This window comes from Myodes glareolus, chromosome 21 (genome assembly GCF_982192425.1).
Source record: "Myodes glareolus chromosome 21, mMyoGla1.1, whole genome shotgun sequence".
Classification (NCBI taxonomy): Eukaryota; Metazoa; Chordata; class Mammalia; order Rodentia; family Cricetidae; genus Myodes; species Myodes glareolus.
The window spans coordinates 17,114,225-17,131,731 of record NC_142046.1 but is presented as its reverse complement, the minus strand read 5'-3'; the positions used below and the strand labels follow the sequence as shown (position 1 = coordinate 17,131,731).

Below are 17,507 nucleotides of genomic sequence, written 5' to 3'. Positions count from 1 at the left end.
TGAAGTCCTGGGGAACACTGGCCACCCCTTCATATGGAGCCCACCCAGGCACGAGCGCACACCTCTGCTCACTCTAGAAAGATCCTACAGACTTCCTAGGTTTCTGAGGAGGGCGGGACAGTGAAGAGGTGGTGAGATGGAAGAAGGAAGAGGTAGAAGGCAGCTCTGTCTTAGGGCTGAGGCGTCCAGTCTCCTAGCAACATTGGGGGTGCCCATTGTACGGGAGGCGCTGATGGACAGACGATGATGCTAGGATTCCCAGGGTCTGTTTGACAGAGGCCATCCTCAGACCAGTCTGGAGGGCAGGGCGAAGAACCCTAGTGTGGAGGGGCCTGCAGAGAAGATCTCACTTTCCTCCTTTGCAGATTGGGGTGCTTGGTTTTTGTGAATCTCCCAGGATCCCATGGGCTTGTGGAGTGTCTGCTGGCTTTGATTCTCCTTCAGTGACCCATTACCCATAAAGGCTCTAGGAAAATGCCTTCCCCGCGGTGGACTTCCTGAACAGAGAACAGGCAGCCCGAGGGTTTGGATGACTTAAAGGCTGGAGAAGGCGGCAAAAATCTAGACCATTCCTCTAGGGTCCAGGGACAAGACCGCCCTCATTGGAGTATGTGGTCCTTATTTGGAATTGGGGTCAAGTTATTGCCTAGATTCAAAGAGGAGGCCTCCTGAGTGAGCCAGAGCCCCAAAGCCATCAGAGGGGAAGAGGGGGCGAAGTGAGGCTTCTGAGGTCTTTGTGGTAACTCCTGGAACCTACAGGTCCTGTTCCTCTGCCCAGCTGGGGCCTGGGAGACCTGCTACCTTGACAACATGCAAACAAAAGGTTGTGTTTTGTTTTCTGGGTTTCTTGCCTGGGGCTGTAGTGCTGGTACTGGCCACCGGGGGGCAGCAGTGTCTGTGTCCTCAATGGAGTAACTAGAATCTGGGGACAGAGTTCCCAGAGTCATTCTGGGGGTGTTTTCTGTCCCACTTTTCTAGGTTTCCCCCATCACTAGAATCCTCAGGGTGAGCTGAGGGTAAGGGCTCCAGCTTCCTCTTGTCTTTTCACTTAGTGCCTTGCACGCCTGAACACTGACCAGTGATTGCCTTGCTCCTGGGTGTGGCTCTTAAAGTGATGGCTGTAGGCCCTGCCCTCTGGGACCGCCTAAGTATGCAAGAGGAGAAGCAGAGGTTCTGCTTGTCCTCCAAGGTGTAACAGCCTGTCCCTTACTCACAGCTAACCACCCCCAGGCCTTGGTAATAATTCATTTGGGTTTGGGTTACTGCACCCAGGCTGGTTCAGCTGCGAAAAGCCACGTCAGAGCTCCTTCCAATGCGATTGGCAGGATGCAGCAGGGCCTTCGGCCTCAGTTCCATGTGATCATGAGAGCCTTCTGTAGGACAGCCCATAACATCAGGACTTGCTTCCTCGGAGTCGAGCAGGGACAACGGAGGATCAGGAGGAAGCACAAGTGAAGGCCAGTGAGACAGCAGTCATATTCTAAACAGAATACTGGTAGTGACTGTTTTGTCGCTGCAGTGTTTGTTGACTGGAGGCGTTGAAGGTCTACCTGATACATAGGCAGAGCAGAAGACTAACATGCAAGCCTCTGGGAGGTTTATGCCAGTGTGGCATTATCTTATTTTGTTTACCAACCACCCAGTGTATAGACGGGGAAATGAGACTGTCCTTAGAACACTGCCCCTGAGCCAGGCTTGTCTGGGTTTGTATTCCTGGCCATTTCCCATCTCCACCCATAATTCTTCCCCCTCTTAAGTTTGTGCTTTAGTCACAGATGACATCAACCCTCAAGTGTTACGGGTGTCATCTTACATACATACGGTCAAGTAGATGCCAGAACGAGCCCCCGTTGTGCTCACAGAGAGACTAGACTGGCCCTGAGAGGCACAGCAGCCACCCAGGAAAAGGCAAGGGTGACCCATGTGGCCTCAAACATCTAGAGCTTCAAGGACTAGGGCTATAGAGACACAGAGTCTGGTCGTCCCCGCATTCTGGGTGGCTGTGAGCAGCAGGAATCTCCTGCTTTCACCTACCATTACTTTCCCTGTTTCCCGTCGCCCCCTCCCCACACACTGCTGTCACTTGATTTGTTTTTCTTTTTCCATTTTCATGTATGTGTGTTATGCATATATGTGGAGGTATATATTTTGTTTGTTTGTTTATTTGTTTGGGTTTAGTGGGGGGGGTGTTTGTTTTTGAGACAAGGTCTCTCTACATAGCCCTGGCTATCCTGGAACTCACTATGTAGACCCCTGGCTGGCTTCAAACTCAGAGATTCTCCTGATTGCAGGGATTAAAAGTGTACGCCAGTACACCAGCGTGGACACGTGTTTGCACGTGGGTAGGCACGTGTGTATGGTAGGTGTTGTTTTCCTTGAGGCAGGTTCTCCATTACTGTGGCTGGTCTTGCTAGCTAGCTTGCTCTGGAGATGCTGCCTCACCTTTAGAGGCTAGATTTATAGACAGGTTGCCATGCCCACCAGACATTTGCCTGTGTCTTGGACATCCAAATCCAGTCCTGGCCTGGCACTTTAACCTTTTAGCCATCTCCCCAGCTTCTGACTTTTATGGACGTCTGAGCTTGGTGAAGTAGCAGAGGTGGAGTTCCATTCACCCATTTGCTTGTACCTCTTGTAAGCCAGGCCACACCAAAGACAGGAAGAGTATAGTTTTAGCTTATTTGTTTTAATAAATAAATAAAGCTTGTCTGAAGATAAGAGGGTAAAACTAAGCCACTAGAGGCCAGGTAGTGGTGGCACACACCTTTAATCCCAGGATTTGGGAGACAGAGGCAGATGGATCTCTGTGAGTTCCAGGCACCCTGGGATACACAAGATCAATACAGAAAAGATTCAGGTGGTGGTGGCTCACACCTTTAATCACAGCACTAAAGGGGAATATAAAATGGGAGGAGGCAGAGGCTCAGCTCTGTCTGCAATTGCCCAGCCTTGGTAGAGTTGACTTCTAGTGGCTTGGCTGTTCTGCTTTTCTGATCTTCAGCTTGAACCCCAGTATCTGTCTCTGGGTTTTCGTTGTTTGTGCTACAGAAGAGCAGCGCAGAAAGCGGTCTTCTGGGAGATGTCCTCAGGGTAGGTGTGACAGTGACGGGGAAGGTGACAGGCTTGGCTGGTATGTTGTGTTAGTGTCCTGCAGCTGCTCTAACAAGATGCCATATACTGGATGACCCTGCACAACAGAAACCTGATCTCATGGTTCTAGGGGCCAGAAGCTTAAAATCAAGGCATCCGCACCATTGAGTCCTCTCCTAAGGCTGTAAGAGTGTGTCTTTTCTCATCAGCTTCTGGCATGGCTATAGGCCTTAGCTTTAGATCCTCCTAAACGTGTCACTCCAAGCCCTCTGCCTCTGTGTGTCTATGTCTAGTTGTTGCCATTACTGTAAGGATATTGGGTTAGGATAGGCCCTGACCCTAGTGCATGCCAGTCTAACCTCACGTTGACTGTATCTACAGGACCCAAGGTCATTAGGTAGGACAAAGCTTAACCTGTGATGAGGTTATAGTAAAGGCCAGATTCCCTCAAGTATTAGGAGAGCAGCTGGAGGTCTGAGGTTGCAATCCTAGGCTTGAGGCATGAGGCTTCGAGGCTGCTAAAGGTAGCACCAGCAGGTGGCACTGTGACTTCTGGTGTCCCCACTTCCGCCCAGCATTGCATTGCACTGCACTGAGTTTCCACAAAGGACTCATCTGGTTGCCAGGAGACCAAAGCAAGCTGTAAAAAGGTCAGGAGTCACATCATTGATGACACACACTGAAGGAAACCAGAATCAAACTAAGCAGGTAGCTCGTAGCTGTTAAGGAGGACACCTGCCCTCACTCCCCCCCCCCCCCCCCCCCGCCACACACACACATGCACACACCTTCAGGCCAGGGCTTTGCTTCTCTTCTTCACCAGCAGGTTGCCCTGGCCTAGCTGCAGCTTCCAGACAGCTCTCCTGTTACCACAGGCCACAACACCCAGGTCTGAAAGGCTTCAGGAAGTAGCCTTAAGGACTACCCATGGACTGCCCATGCAGTATAGGACTGGAAGGAATCTTGCCTCAGTGATTTCACTGTCTCAAAAGGAGGTGTGCTCCTGGCAGGTTACAGTGTGGTCTTCTTAAACGCCCTTTGGTATGCAGGTTGTTAGGACAATGTGGAATGGGCTCCAGACGCCACTGGTGAGGTGGGACAGAGTATCTGGAGTGGAGGCCATTTCTCACTTTCACCCTTCTTTGGCCGCACCCATGTTTGAATGCTACTGGGTCCAGTCTCAGCCCTGAGCTCATAGTAAGTGACCCACTGACCCAGGCAGTTAACAGAGTAGTTAATGGAGAACTGCGTGCATGTGGTCCCAGGTGGGGAGCGCCTCAGCTTGTTGCTGGACAAGTTATAACACAGGGCAGGTATATGGGGCCTGCAGCTGGTCTGATGGGAGAGGGTGTGACTGAGATCTCAGTACCTGGGTTCAGCTTCAGTTCTGCCATCCAAAAGTGTGGCGGGTGAGGATCCCATGCCAGGAAGGAACTGTGCTCTTCAGGGATGTGCTGGGAGTTCTGACACCCCCATACACCGTTGGTCCCTTGAATCTGCACTATAGCAGCTCAGAGCTCTCTTGAGGGGGAGGGTTGGCAGGGTGTGGGGACAACCCCTAGCTGGGTAATGGCAAACCCCAGGTGACACTCCTTTGCAGACAAGCCAGGGAGGAGCCAGGCGCCCGCTGGAGCATTTCAATTACACAGAGCTTGCGGTGGTCAGAGCCCTGGCAGGGCGGGAAGGCCCTGAGGTAGTGATTAGCAGGAATGGAGATGTAAACAAATTAAATAGTTTTTTCATTCCTCTAATGCTAATGAGAGCCTCAGCTCTGCTTTCTGTGTTTTGCTGGGGTTCAAGCCTCAAAAGAATCCTCTGTCTTAGAGGATCACAGTGGTCCTTTCCTATAACCCCAGCTGAGGCAGGAGGATTATGAGCTCAAGGTCATCCTGAGGTAGTTGTGAGGTTCTCAAAATAAATAAACAATGAACTCTGAGGAGTCTTTTCTTATCGGTATGGATAGGTGGCTTCCTTGTAGGTGGGGTGGGTTTGCGGGAGCCTCCAGGTCCCCTTACAGGTAGCTAAGCCAGCCTGAGGAGGTAGAGATGAAGGATTGTGGCATTCCCCCTAAAAATGGCAAGCCCCAGAAGAAGAGAGAGTTCCCATGGCAACCTAGCACAGTTGCTTGGCAACTGCAGTCCCCCAAAATACCTGCAGGAAGGCTCCCAGCTAGGGGCTTTCCCACAGCCTATGTGTGGCCCTTAGTTCTGAGTTTGCTTGGGTACCTCTCATGGTTGATCCACCCACACCCTCTGCACAGGACCTAGCAGCCCTCGCCCACTGGATTCTTCCTGAGGGAAACCCCAGTCTACTCCTTCCCGTCACCCCAAGCTGCAGCTGCCAAGCATCAGGCCATCCCCTAGCAACAGAAGCCATTTCCTGGATACCTGAGTGACAGCTGGGCAGTGGTGGAATGTCAGTGCCAGGCATACAGGAGTCCCTGTACAAGACTGAGCGGGTTTTAATACTAAACCCGCTAACTAGCCGGACAACCCCACCATACTTTTCCTTCCTGACCTGTTTCTCCATCTGTGACTCATCAGCCCCTTTGCCTACGAGTTCATTCTATCCATAAACACTACCCCATGAGTTACATGGGGATTTATGTGGGAAGTGAGAAGTTGGGCCCACGGCCTCCACTTGCCTGAGGCCGTCTCAGCTGGCAGATTTCAGGGCTTCAGGTGAGGCTTTGGCTACACTGGCTGTGGAGCTGGACCCCAGGCTTGAATCCCAGCCTGAGGCGTAGTACTGGACATCCTGACATGATTGCTAAGCCAGTCTGGTTTTCATTTTGTTTTTTGAGAAAGGTATGCCCATGTAGACCAGGCTGGTCTTGAACTCACAGAGATCTGCCTCCCAAGTGCTGAGATCAAAGATGTGTGCCACCATTCTTCAGAACCCATCTGTGTCCTCTCTTCCTTTCCTTTCTGCAAGAGAGTTCCTACTCCCGCCTTCCCTGCAAGGGACTGCGTGGCTGTGCATTCTCTTAGGTGCTGTGTTCACTTGTGAAGCCAAACCCTGGCTTGAAGGCTGCCCAACGACACAGTCAAAGAGGCCAGCATAGCGGGAAAAGGAGAGGCCTCTGACCACCTGGAGTGGCCTTACAGCGTAGAGGAGAGGGCGGGATGGGCTGGATGGGTAGGGTGAACTTTAAAATGGGGTGGATATGAGGATGTGACCTCCAGACATTCTGACTGGGTGTGGCAGTGAGCGAGTTGTTGGTGACTCCCTGCCCCAGGAGGGAGCTGGACGCGCCCATTCTCCCGCTTGATAAGCTTGGGCTGCAGCCTGTTCTTGGATCTGTTAGACCAGAGGGGTGTGTACAACTTCCACAGTTGGGAGGCTTCTGTGACATCATCTGCTGGACACACTTGCTATGTTCACATGAAGGACAGAGGCAGAATTTGGGCAAGCCCTTGGTGGGTGTTTGCCCAGGGGGGAGAGTCAAGAATGGGGTAAACAGTGGCCAGGATTGTCCTGTTTATGCCTTCCCAGCATGGAGGGAGTAGAAACCAGAGCCTGAAGCCCAAATCCACCAATGCCTGGGCACCCTACCTTCGTCACAACCCTGCCTGCTTGGCTCTGTAGCCCTGCCCCTTACAAAGGCGGCTAGGCGAGGGGAATGGGTCTTCTCTTCTCCTCTACCTGGAACGGAAGCTAGAGTCTGCTCTCCTGGAGAGGGCAGAGATTTTTCTCTTGAGTGCCACCTGCAGTCCTTTATTGCCAGAGGAGATGGGGAGAGATGGGCCTGTGTAGCCCACCTCCTCTTCCACCTCTTTGGGGATTCCATCCTGGTCCTAGGTGGCCTCTCCCAGGAGACTGGGGATGAGTGAGATATCCCAGTAAAGTTCAAACTGAGGGGCGGGATGGGGTGGGGAGAAGAAAGGGTATTGAAACCTTGGGTCTGCTCCCACCTGAACTGGATCCGTGTCGGAAGAATTCCTGCCCCTCCCACCCATGCCTAGCTGAGGCCCAGCCTTGATTGTCTGTACCATCTCCTGTCCCCTGTCTCAAAGAGAGGTGGGTAATAGCAGGTCTGGGTTATCAGGGAGACCAAGTTAGGTTGGTGGAAATCCTGGCTTGGACCTGAGCAGGCTCTTTAACCCCGATCTTCCATGACCCCCCTGCACGCTTAGACGTGGTGTGTGTGTGTAAGTGTGCTCTACCAGACCCTACACAAGCAGGCCTTCCAACAGTACAGGGAGTGTACTCAGCACTGTAGACAGATGGCTGTAGGGTTCTCCAGAAGTGATTACTCTTGGAGCAAACAACAGGCAGGGACACTTGCAGGCCCAGAATTGACTCCACAGATTTTCCCAGATAGACCCTGTGAAGTTGAGTCTGTTGTCTGAGCTGTTTGAGATGACCTTGCCATCATCCGCTGCCTCCCCCAGGCCAATTTCAAGCCTTGGAATATCCACGCTGCAGGTTAGACTTTAAGAGCCAGGTGGTTTGCCTGGCTCGAATGAAGCCCTGAGGTCCAGAGAGGTGGCAGCTGGAGGCTGGAGGGAGCATGTGGGCAGGGAGTGTCCGGTGGGAAGGGGCTAAGACTCATATTCTCAAAATCTTTGCAATTCTGAGAGTATCTCCTTCCCAGCAGCCAGGGCCAGGACATCCCTTCACAGAGTTCTTGCTTCCGCCACTGCTCCCAGCAGCCCTGTCAGGAACAGGTGCTGGACACAAAAGACCAGATGTAGGGGCCGAGGGAGGGAGCCACCAGGTCACACTCTCTCCTTGTGGGGAAGATGTGGGGTACCTAGCCTTTGCTGTTCCCTTGTTAAGTTCCCAGATATGAACAGATGGATGCAGAGTATCTGAGTTCTGCTTTCGAGAAAAGTGCCAATGCAGAAACAAAGTCTAAAGGTTGTAGAGAGCCAGCAGGTAGCAGTGTCACCAGCCCCCAGTTTAGGGGACTGCTTTGGTGGGGAAGTTCTGTGGGAAGAGAGCAGTAGGCACTAGCCCTTCCATCTCCAACAGCCAGCTGGAGTTTGGAGCCCTCTTCAGGCCAGGGCAACTCGGGAGGTCCTTCTAAAAAGGGCTTCCCAGCCCTGGGCTGCAGGCTGGTGGCAGCTATGGGCACACAGTGTCCCTGGCATAGTAAACAGTCCCCCGTACCACAAGGGCCCATTTGTCCTGACTCCTGCGGTTCCTGAACCCTGGATGACCATGGCCTGCTCGGCACAAGGGCCTGGCTGTGGGCTTCCCTCATCCATAGTTTCTTCAACCTCTCTGGCTATCCCTTGGTGAGGTCTTCTCCACACAGGCCAAGCTGCACCAGAAAACCCTTTACTTAGCTAGTGACCACTCTCCCTAAAACTGCTTCCGGCCAGCCAGGAAGGAGGACGATCCCTGCACTGAACCAGAGCTAACTTGGCATCCCAGGACAGGCTGATTTCTGGGAAGGACCCTGATCTTGTTCTAAGGGAATGTGTGCCTGCTTCCCAGAAAGCCTGGCTGCTGCCTCCTCTGCCTTCCTTTGCTGGCCGGCTCCAGCCTTGGTGTTCTGCTTCACTCTCCTCTGGGGCAAGATAACACCTCCACAAGAACAGGTGGGCAGACGGCGTGCCCTTCCTCCTCCATGAAGCTCCTGATCCAGAGTTCTGAATAGTCAGGAACTTGAAAACCCAGGAGCCATCGGATCACCTGTTCATGTAGGTGCTTGTGCATCCACCGTGCCGGGTGCAGTGCCGGGAGCCCCAGCTGGAAGGAGGTGCAGTTCTGGAAGGAGGGAACGCTGCAGGATGTGTGCTGTGTTATGCAGGTGTGCATCCCTTTACCTGCCAACACTGTGGGCAGTCTCTACCTTCAAGCACACTCTAGCTGTGGGTAAGGATGAGAAATAGGACACTAGTAACCGCTGTGCCCATGAAGTTTAGGGCTTCCTGGCTGCTTGAAAATTGCAGTGATTTCCTCTGTACCCACCCTGTTCTGTTGGTTGGTTCCCTATAGCATTCTTACTTTCAAACATGTATTTTGCTCATAGTGCCCTAGGGTTGCAGGGTCAGATGTGTATTTGGGTGTGTGTGTGTGTGTGTGTGTGTGTGTGTGTGTGTGTGTGTGTGTTTGTTTTGAAACAAAACAAAACATGTAACTCAGGCTGGCCTCCAACTCCATATGTAGCCAGAGATGCCCTTGAATTTCTGATTCTCCCGTCCCCCAGGTCCCCAGAGCTAGGATGGTAGTATACACCATCCAGGGCCTCATGCATGCTGGACAGCACTCTACCAACTGAGCAATGTCCTCCAGCTCCAAAGGTGGCTTTATGTCTCTTCTGTTTGCTGGCTTATTGCCAGCTCTTGAACAGGCACCCAGTAGGTGCCAGGAGACTTCACGAGGCCTATGTGGGTGAGCTGCTGTGTGGCCCAGGGCCCTGTGGTCTCAGGTGGCCAGACCTTGCTACAGATCTTGCTCCCTTCCTACTTAGGAAGAGAAACTGAAGAGGTTTAGAAACTGCGGCATTTGTCACCAAAGCCATGTTCAGATTACATTTTGCAATGGAGGTGTCTGTCATACCTCTGAATTAGCAAGAATGCCTGGTTCTTCCCAGGGAGAACCAACCCCAGGGCAGCTTTGGGCTACCATGTTTTCTGAACAAGTGGCTCATGTGAGGCCCTGTCCTGTGTCTGTTGAATATTCCTTTTGAACATACAGCATGTCTGAGGCAGAGATTAGCTCTTTTTGTGGGCCAAGACCAACAAGGAAAAGAGACCCAACAGCCATCAGGTGCTTTGGAATTTTGTCCTGACCCCAGCTCACAGCTGCCACTTGGATCTTTCCAGTTGGGCAGAGGCTACTGGCAGGGCATCCTGGGGGCAGGCCCAGGGTGGAGAAGGCAGAACTAGCCCTAGCTGCATGGAGAGAAACTTCAATCTTGGCAATACTGAATCTACTGGGCCCAAAGCCAGTGGGAGTGGCCAAGGGCAGAGCACAGATTCTCAGGACCTCCCCTTCTTGGCATCCCACATGACTAGGTGGTCTGGTAGAATGGCCAGCCAGCAGGCAGGCAGCCAGAGCAGGGGAGCCCTGCTGTGAGCCAGGCTCCTAGGCTTTTCCCAGCTTCCCCACGCTGAAGCAGGTGTGGCCTGTACTTGCTGTGCTCCGGGCCTTCCCAGTAAAGAGCAGAAGGCAACACCCCATGGCTCTGTGAACCTTCCCATAAGTCACTTGGAGACTCTGGCCCTTCAAAAACACGGGAGCCCCTGAGATGCTCACCCTGCTCACAGATGGCACTACAAGGACAAAGGCACCCTTGCCGTTTTTTAAGAAAGGCAGGGATTGTGGGAGGGAGCGGCTGCGTGGCTGTGAGGGAGCCTTTCACATTGTGCCTGGGCACATTGTGTGATCCAGTGGTGTCTGCACTGGGTGGTTTTTGTAAGTGAGGACACCCTGAAATCACCGAACTGAACTGTTCTGTGGGCAGAAAAGATTTTCTCTTTGAACCTAACAGTTATGACTCCAACCAGGTTAGGGGTAGTGGTAAGGCTACATAGAAGCCAGAATCCCAGCCCGGGCTTCATCTGTACAACAGACCACCCTCTCAGTGACACAGAGCCTGCAGCCCTACACCTGTCAGTGCCACCGGCATAAATATTTTGTCATCTTTAACTTGATTCAAAGAAAAATGGACAGCCCAGAAACTGAATGGGTCTGAGCATCCCCTCAGACTTGGTACTGTGTGACCAAGGCAGCTTGTTTACCCTTGTTGGGCTTCCCTGTTCCCGGCTGTACAGTAGCGATAATGACTGTCTCTTAAGCAGCCTGGCCCAGGCTAGGCAAGAAATGTTTTGTGTTCACTGAAAAGTGCTAAAGGCAGGGCCTGATGTGGGACCAGGGGACTGGGGACCAGGGCTTCAGATAGCTCCCATCTCCAGACCCTCTGTGGGTAAACATGTTTGGGCTGCAGGGTGCAGATGTTGGCAGTACCACTTCCACGGGGCCATTTGATCAGAGCCGAGAGTTATAGGTATGTCCCCACCCCAAGGCCTACACTCTCCTTGGCCTCAGCAAAGACAGTGCAGCGTGAACCACAGGAACGAGTTGAGTGACTTGGTGATGGTCCCAGTTCCTTGGGGATGGAGGGTTGGGGGGCTGTCCTCTCTCTCCCTCACAGGAGTGTCAGGTCAGCAGGCTGCAGGAAAAAGGAGGAGCAGAACCGGGGCCCCAGTGAGCCTCCTGAACAGGATGTTGTACCCAGTAAACAGCCTCTGGAGGAGTCACCGCTCAGCTGAGTCACAGCTCCTAGCGACAGCCACTAGCTGTTTATAAACAATGGGCTCTCACCCCTCAAGGCCTGCCCTCAACTGTGAAGGGTGGGAAGACACTCCCCAGCAGTAATATCCCCAGAAAGTGCTAGCACCTACGCCGTGCGATAGGACAGAACAGGCTTATGTGAGTGGTTGGGGACATAGTCCCAGGGCTACTGGTGTGGAGAACAGGACAGATGACACAGGAGTCTTTGAAGAGTGGGCATGAGTTGCATGCACATAGGCGTATAGGCAGGGGTGGTGCGCTGTCCCTGTGGCAGGGTCTAAGGGGGTACCGCCCGTCCTCACAGCCCCCAAAGCCCACTCACGTGGCTCTGGAAGCTCCTGTGGCCATCCTCGTTCCAGGCAGTGACAGTGACAGAGAAGTGTCACGTGGTTCCCGAGGGCCTGGAACAAAGGGCCTGCTCTCCCAGGCCAGCCTTGGAAAGGGTGGGGCTGGGAGCATATGAATGGGAGGAGGGGTGGGAGGCCTACTGGCTCCTCCCTTCCTCCAGTCCCGCCTCCTGGAACCCCAGCTTCAGAAGCGGCAGCTGGTCCTTCTGGTCCTGTTCTTTGACCTAGCTGTGACTCAGACCCTCCAGCCCTCTCAGCCACCTCAGAGCTGCTGCCTCAGGCAGCCCTGCCCTGCAAGAATAGGAATAGCCCCAGGATCAAGCCCTGCAGCCTAAGCTAGAGGCTTCAGCAGGGTCAGGAAATGGGGGTACTAGGTCTGGAACGCTGGGAGGGATGGAGGTGTTGGGCAATAGGAAGTGTGCATCAGAGGCAGCCATTGTATCTTTTTTGGTGGTGGTGTTTTTTCGAGACAGGGTTTCCCTAAGCTTTGGAGCCTGTCCTAGAACTTGTTCTATAGACCAGGCATGCCTCAAACTCACAGAGATCCTCCTGCTTCTGCCTCCCAAGTGCTGGGATTAAAGGCATGCACCACCGCCACCCAGCCAGGCATTATATCTTGCACAAGCTTGGTGGTCAGGAAGTCCATTTAAACATTTGTCCAGCAGAGGTACTAGGATAATACCATTGCCCTCCTGGCCCCTTCCCTCTTCCTCCACAGGCCTCTGTGAACCTGAACAGGTTCACATCATAGGAAACCCCTGCTTCTCTGGTAAACCTGTACCAGCCAATGCTGGTGGCTAGGTGGGCAGTACAGGAGAGAGAGGGGCCAACAAGGAGAACAGCCAAGCAAAGGGGAAGGGAGGGGATGGAGCAGAGAGCCATGCTGGGAGCTCCAGAAGAAGAGGACCAGAGCCTGGGTGAGCCAACCTGCATTCCCCCTCAGCTGCTCTCTCCCAGGGAGCAAGTTTTCCTGGAGATATCCATTCTTTAAGTAAAAAAATTTACTTTTACATAAGTGGCTATTTCAGAGTTATTGCTGGAGGCCCAGTTACAAGGCCATACTGAGTGCTGTACAGACTCAGACTGTCATCTACTCCCTCTGTAGTATGGAGCTCGGCTATGGTTGGTTCTAGTGTTGCCCAGGCATTGTCAGCTCACACCTGTTCTCTCGTGTCCTTGCCACAGTATCCCCAGGAGTATTAATGCATCTTACACTTGAGCACTTAATGCTCCAAGCCTACTGGTACCAACTCTTGTGTCATTTACCAGGACCACTGGTATGTGGGGCAAAGCAGGTGACACAGGTATCCTGAGAGAGTGAGGAGCTGCTGAGAGCCTAACACATAGTAGGTTTGCAGTACCTGTGCTGTGGGCCCATTTCACACATGAGAAACTGAGGCCCAGAGATGCTAAGCCTTTTTCTCAGGGTCCCAGAGGCCTGAGCTGGCAGATTTACAACCTATGGGCACTGCTTTTTCCAAAGGTCAGGGCTGAGTGTCAGAATTTGCCAGAAGCCGGAGTTGACACCTGGCCTCCCAGAGCACAGTGACAAAGAGCAGGAAGTGTGCCTGACACACAGGGAGGCAACAATACACAGGAATTGTGTCTCAGTGGTCTAAGAAGTCTACTGAGTGGTGGGCTGTCGAGGACACAGGGAAGCTGTGGCTGAGGCCCCATTCAGAGCATGTCCAGACAAGTGAGGACTTGGAGCCTCTTCTGGATGGGGCAGAAACCAACTAGTAGAAGGGTTTTAGTGGAGAGATAGAGTGGGGACAGTCTGGCCTGACCCCTCCCCCTCCCCCAGAATTCCCTCTGCATTCCCAGAGAATCCCCATCCCAAGGTCCCTGAGATCCTTTCTTCCATGAAAGAGCCCTCTCGGTGAATTTAGGGTGAAGATCTTATCACAAGACTGGGAGTGGGGTGGGAGGGAGCAGCAAGAGGTTGGATTCAAGTTCGAAAGTCTCTATATGTGCCTTGCCTTCTCCCATCACAGATGGGTGTGGTGGGGGGGTGCCTGCAAGTCCTGCAGGAGGCAGCACCAAGCATGGACAAGAACCAAGGCTTGACCCTAACCCTCCCCAAGTCTTTGAACCATCTGGCCAGTCAGTCACCCTGTACGCAAAGGCCCCTGGGAGAGCTGTGGTGCTGGGAGCCCATCCTGAAGGCTGGGGATGGATGTACCTCCGAGGATGCTGTAGATTCACTGGCCACAACCCTTGCTTCCTGCCTCTGAAAGTGCTAGGGCCCAGCCCGGGTCCCAGGAGGGCGAGGAGCCTGGCCCTCATCCTGGTGTTGGTAGGCCTTGAGTCAGGTCTCAGGATGCAGATGGAAGCAGCCTGTGGGCCTGGCAGATATGAGCCAGGAAGCCCTTGGGCAAGTTTCTTCCCTGAGCCCAGTTCTTCTGTGTCAGATGGCAGTGTTGAGCTTGTTTAATGACTTCCAGTGTTTGTTTTACAGTAAAACAAGAGAGAGGGTGGTGAGTGGTTCTCAGAGCCCAATGTACTGACTTTGCTGTTGCCCCTTTCCTGATGGGTTGCCCTACCTAGTTCTCTTATGGTCTCTTCTGAGATGCTGGCAATGGCAGAACTTGGTTTTCACTGCCCTACTTGATGGCATGAGCAGCAGGCAATCCTGGCTTAAAATGAAGTAGTGTGCCTGGCATGGTGGCAGCACCTGTAATCCCAACTTTAGGAGTTCAAGGTCATCCCTGGCTTCATAGTAAGTTAGAGGTCAGCCTGGGCTACACTACATGACACCATCTCAAAAAAAAAAAAAAGTCCATACCAGGTAGAGGGGTGTGTGTGTGTGGCCTTGGTTCCTGTCCCTGCATGATGCTGCCTCCTGCAGACAGGACTTGCAGGCACATACCTGAATCACACTTGTCTCTGGGCTTCAGTTCCGCGTGAGTCAGGAGGGCTTCCCTGCTGTCTCCCATAGACCTGACTTGCTCACTTGGTGACTCTGCTCCTGACAGGGCTGATTTTATCCCAGTATAGAGACTTCCAGGCCCCCAAGGGAGATCAGTGGGGATGAGGACTTGGGGAGGGGGATTGGAGGAGAGAGCTGGGTCTACCTAAGGGATGTAAGTTAAGGCTAGAGGTGCTGGGCCAGCCCAGGACAGAGCCCTGGCCACTCATCCTTGCTTGCCCTCTGGCCTGGTACAAGTGGGAATTCCTGGCCCTGCCCGTCACAACAGCAGGTATGACAGCCACGCAGGTGATAGCAGGCCTTGGCACTCCTGGTGCTCGACTCCATTGGGGCAGGCAGGCAACAGGCACACTACCGGAAAGGAAAGCCTGCCAAAGAGCCCACTCCCCCACTGGGCTCCCACCCTACCATGGCCCGGGAAGCAGACCGGGTCCATGCCAAGCCTACTGTGTTCAGGGGGAGGAAGGGCTCAGTGTTCTTTGCCTGTGTCTCAGTGGTGACTGCCAGACGGTGGGCTGTTGCCCGCCACACCACTCTCCGCACTCCCACTTCAACGCCTTGGCCGGCACCCCTGCTGGCACCCACTGCTGAGGTGAGTGTTTGCTGGGAAAGGCTGTCACAGCCAAGGCCAGGGCTGGGCTGTGGGAGATGGCACCTCAGGGCTCCTTACCCTCCTTGTCAGAACTGGTTGAAGGAGTTTGGTAAGAAGCGCAGGGAGGCTCTGTCTCCTGGACCCAGTGTCAACACGGAGGTTGGGGTGCTGTGCTCCTGCTACCTGTGTGAGCTCTGGCAGCTCCTCTCCCCGGCCACAGCAGACAGCATGTCTGCGACCTCTCACATGGCAGCTAGTATTGGATGGTGCTTCTTGGATTACATGGGCTTTGTGTCTTACCGTCTGCTCCTGGAATTCTGAAAACTGGCTGGTATGTTGTAGTCATTGTTATGTTAGTGTCTCCAGTTTTCTGGGAGAGAAACACTCAGAGAGGTGACTCAAAAGACATAGAGCAGGGAATGTGGCTCAAATCTGGTTCCAAATCCTCAGGACACTGTCCACTTGGCACTTGGCTGAGTGTGTGAGAGGAGGGTGGGACTGGCAGCCTGCTGCCCACCCTCCAGGGAAGGGGAGAGAACGGGTGTCAGATGTCAAGGCCTCTCTGGGGTGTGATGGGCCCTTTCCTGCTATGGGACAGACACGAATGCCTCCTGATTACCAGGCTTGGGGACTGATGGGACTGTGGGACGCATGGGGCTCTTGGTTCCTTCATCTACCATACATGCACAGTGACTCCCTTGACTGGCCCAACAGCTTATCCCTCGGGTCTTCCTTCCATACTGTCCCTCTCTCCAGCTTTCTGTTTGGGGCTCAACCTTGAGTCTCAGTCTCCATTTCTACCTGTTTGTTCCCACTGACTCTCTCCTCTGCCTCCATCTACCCCAGGTGACTTTAGTGCCGTCAGTGGCTCCTCAGACGTTGGTCTGCAGTGGGCATTTCGTCATCAGATGGCCTTGGTTCTTGTTCTATGAATAACATGCCTCGTGGTGCCAAGCAGACTGCTTTTTGCCACCTCTGAATGCCCCCAGCTTGGAGTTGAATTGGTGGGACAGAGAGCCACAATCTAGCGCCCCCACTTCCAGGGGCTCTATGAGACCCAGTGAGGCTGATTCAGAATCCATGTGTCCTTACATGGGCCATTTCCATTGCCCCAGGTTTGGTGAATATTTTTTTAATATTTGTTTATGTGTGTGTACACGTTTGTACAAACTTTTTTATTATTTTTAATTATATTTAGATGTATGTGTCTGCATGTGTTTATGTCCATTTGACATCAGAGGTGTTAGATCCCCTGTAGCCGGAGTTACAGCTGGTTGTGGATGCAGAGAACTGAACTCAAGTCCTCTGCCAGAGTTTAACAATTGAGCCATCTTTTTGGTCCCTCTAATTAATTTTGTGTGTGTGTGTGTGTGTGTGTGTGTGTGTGTGTGTGTGTGTGTACGATGTATGTGGGCCCACTTGCCACAGCGCATGTGTAGAGGTGAGGGAACAACTTGCCGGAGTTGCTCTCTCCTTCAGACTCTAAGTGGGTTCCAGGATCACACTGACTGAGATGGCCAGGTCTGCACTGCCTTCCAGCAAGCCCTCCACTCACTGAGTATCAGCTGGCCAGTTCCAGTTTCCTTGGGCAGTAACTCCATATGAGGTCAGAGATGTGTGGTGATGATGTCACATCCTTCCACCCAGTGTGACCTTCTGTGAGGTTAGATACTTAAGTTCGCACCTCAATGTGTGGAGAGGCCACTGGAGGCTGCAGGGGCCGCAGGATAGCCAGGCCCGTCCCACTGTATTAGCCACACTCACTCTGGCCCCGGTGCGTCACTTCCCGCCAAGGTGTGTGCTCACACACCCACACAGGGCCACCCCAGAACCCAGGCAGGCCAGGAATGATGATACTCTAGTCGGGAAATGACAGAGGACCTGGGCCTGGCCACACCCTAGCTATGTCCTCCCTCCATGCACTCTAAATGCAGAACAGCAAATGGGCGGGCAGGCCTTTACCTGCCAGCCAGGGGTGAAAAGTTTTCTGTTGTTCTGAGGCAGGATCTTACTCTGTGGCCTACGCTGGTCCCAAATTCATAATTTTCTGACCTCGGTCTCACAGGCATGTGCCACTGTGCCTAGACAAGAGACAAAAGGATTTCTACCAGTGCCCAGCCTGGCTGCTGTCCTCACTGGCTGTGGCCCAGTCCGGGTGTGAAGAAGTGTTGACCCGTGTCCATGGTTGCCCTGACATTGTCTGCTGCTCAGCAGTCGTGGACCTGTGCTCCGGGGAGCCAGTGCAGAGGCTGCCAAGGTCCTGAAAGGCACTAGTGACGTGTTCACTATGGTGGGGTGA

At 53.2% G+C, this 17,507-nt stretch overlaps 1 protein-coding gene across 3 annotated transcripts in view; it reads left to right on the top strand.

Moving 5' to 3' along the window:
- The window catches only part of Ralgds (ral guanine nucleotide dissociation stimulator), a 41,593-nt gene that overhangs the window by 428 nt on the left and 23,658 nt on the right, over nucleotides 1-17,507 (top strand). The window contains exon 1 of one of the 3 annotated variants that reach the window (XM_087899812.1): nucleotides 15,006-15,208. The exons of 1 other annotated variant lie outside the window; for it this stretch is intronic. In XM_087899812.1, the coding sequence (XP_087755938.1) occupies nucleotides 15,026-15,208 (183 nt within the window). In that variant the 5' untranslated portion in view covers nucleotides 15,006-15,025. Of the gene's footprint in view, nucleotides 1-15,005; nucleotides 15,209-17,507 lie in introns of those variants that run through there. One more of the 3 variants, XM_087899814.1, reaches the window with a different exon arrangement.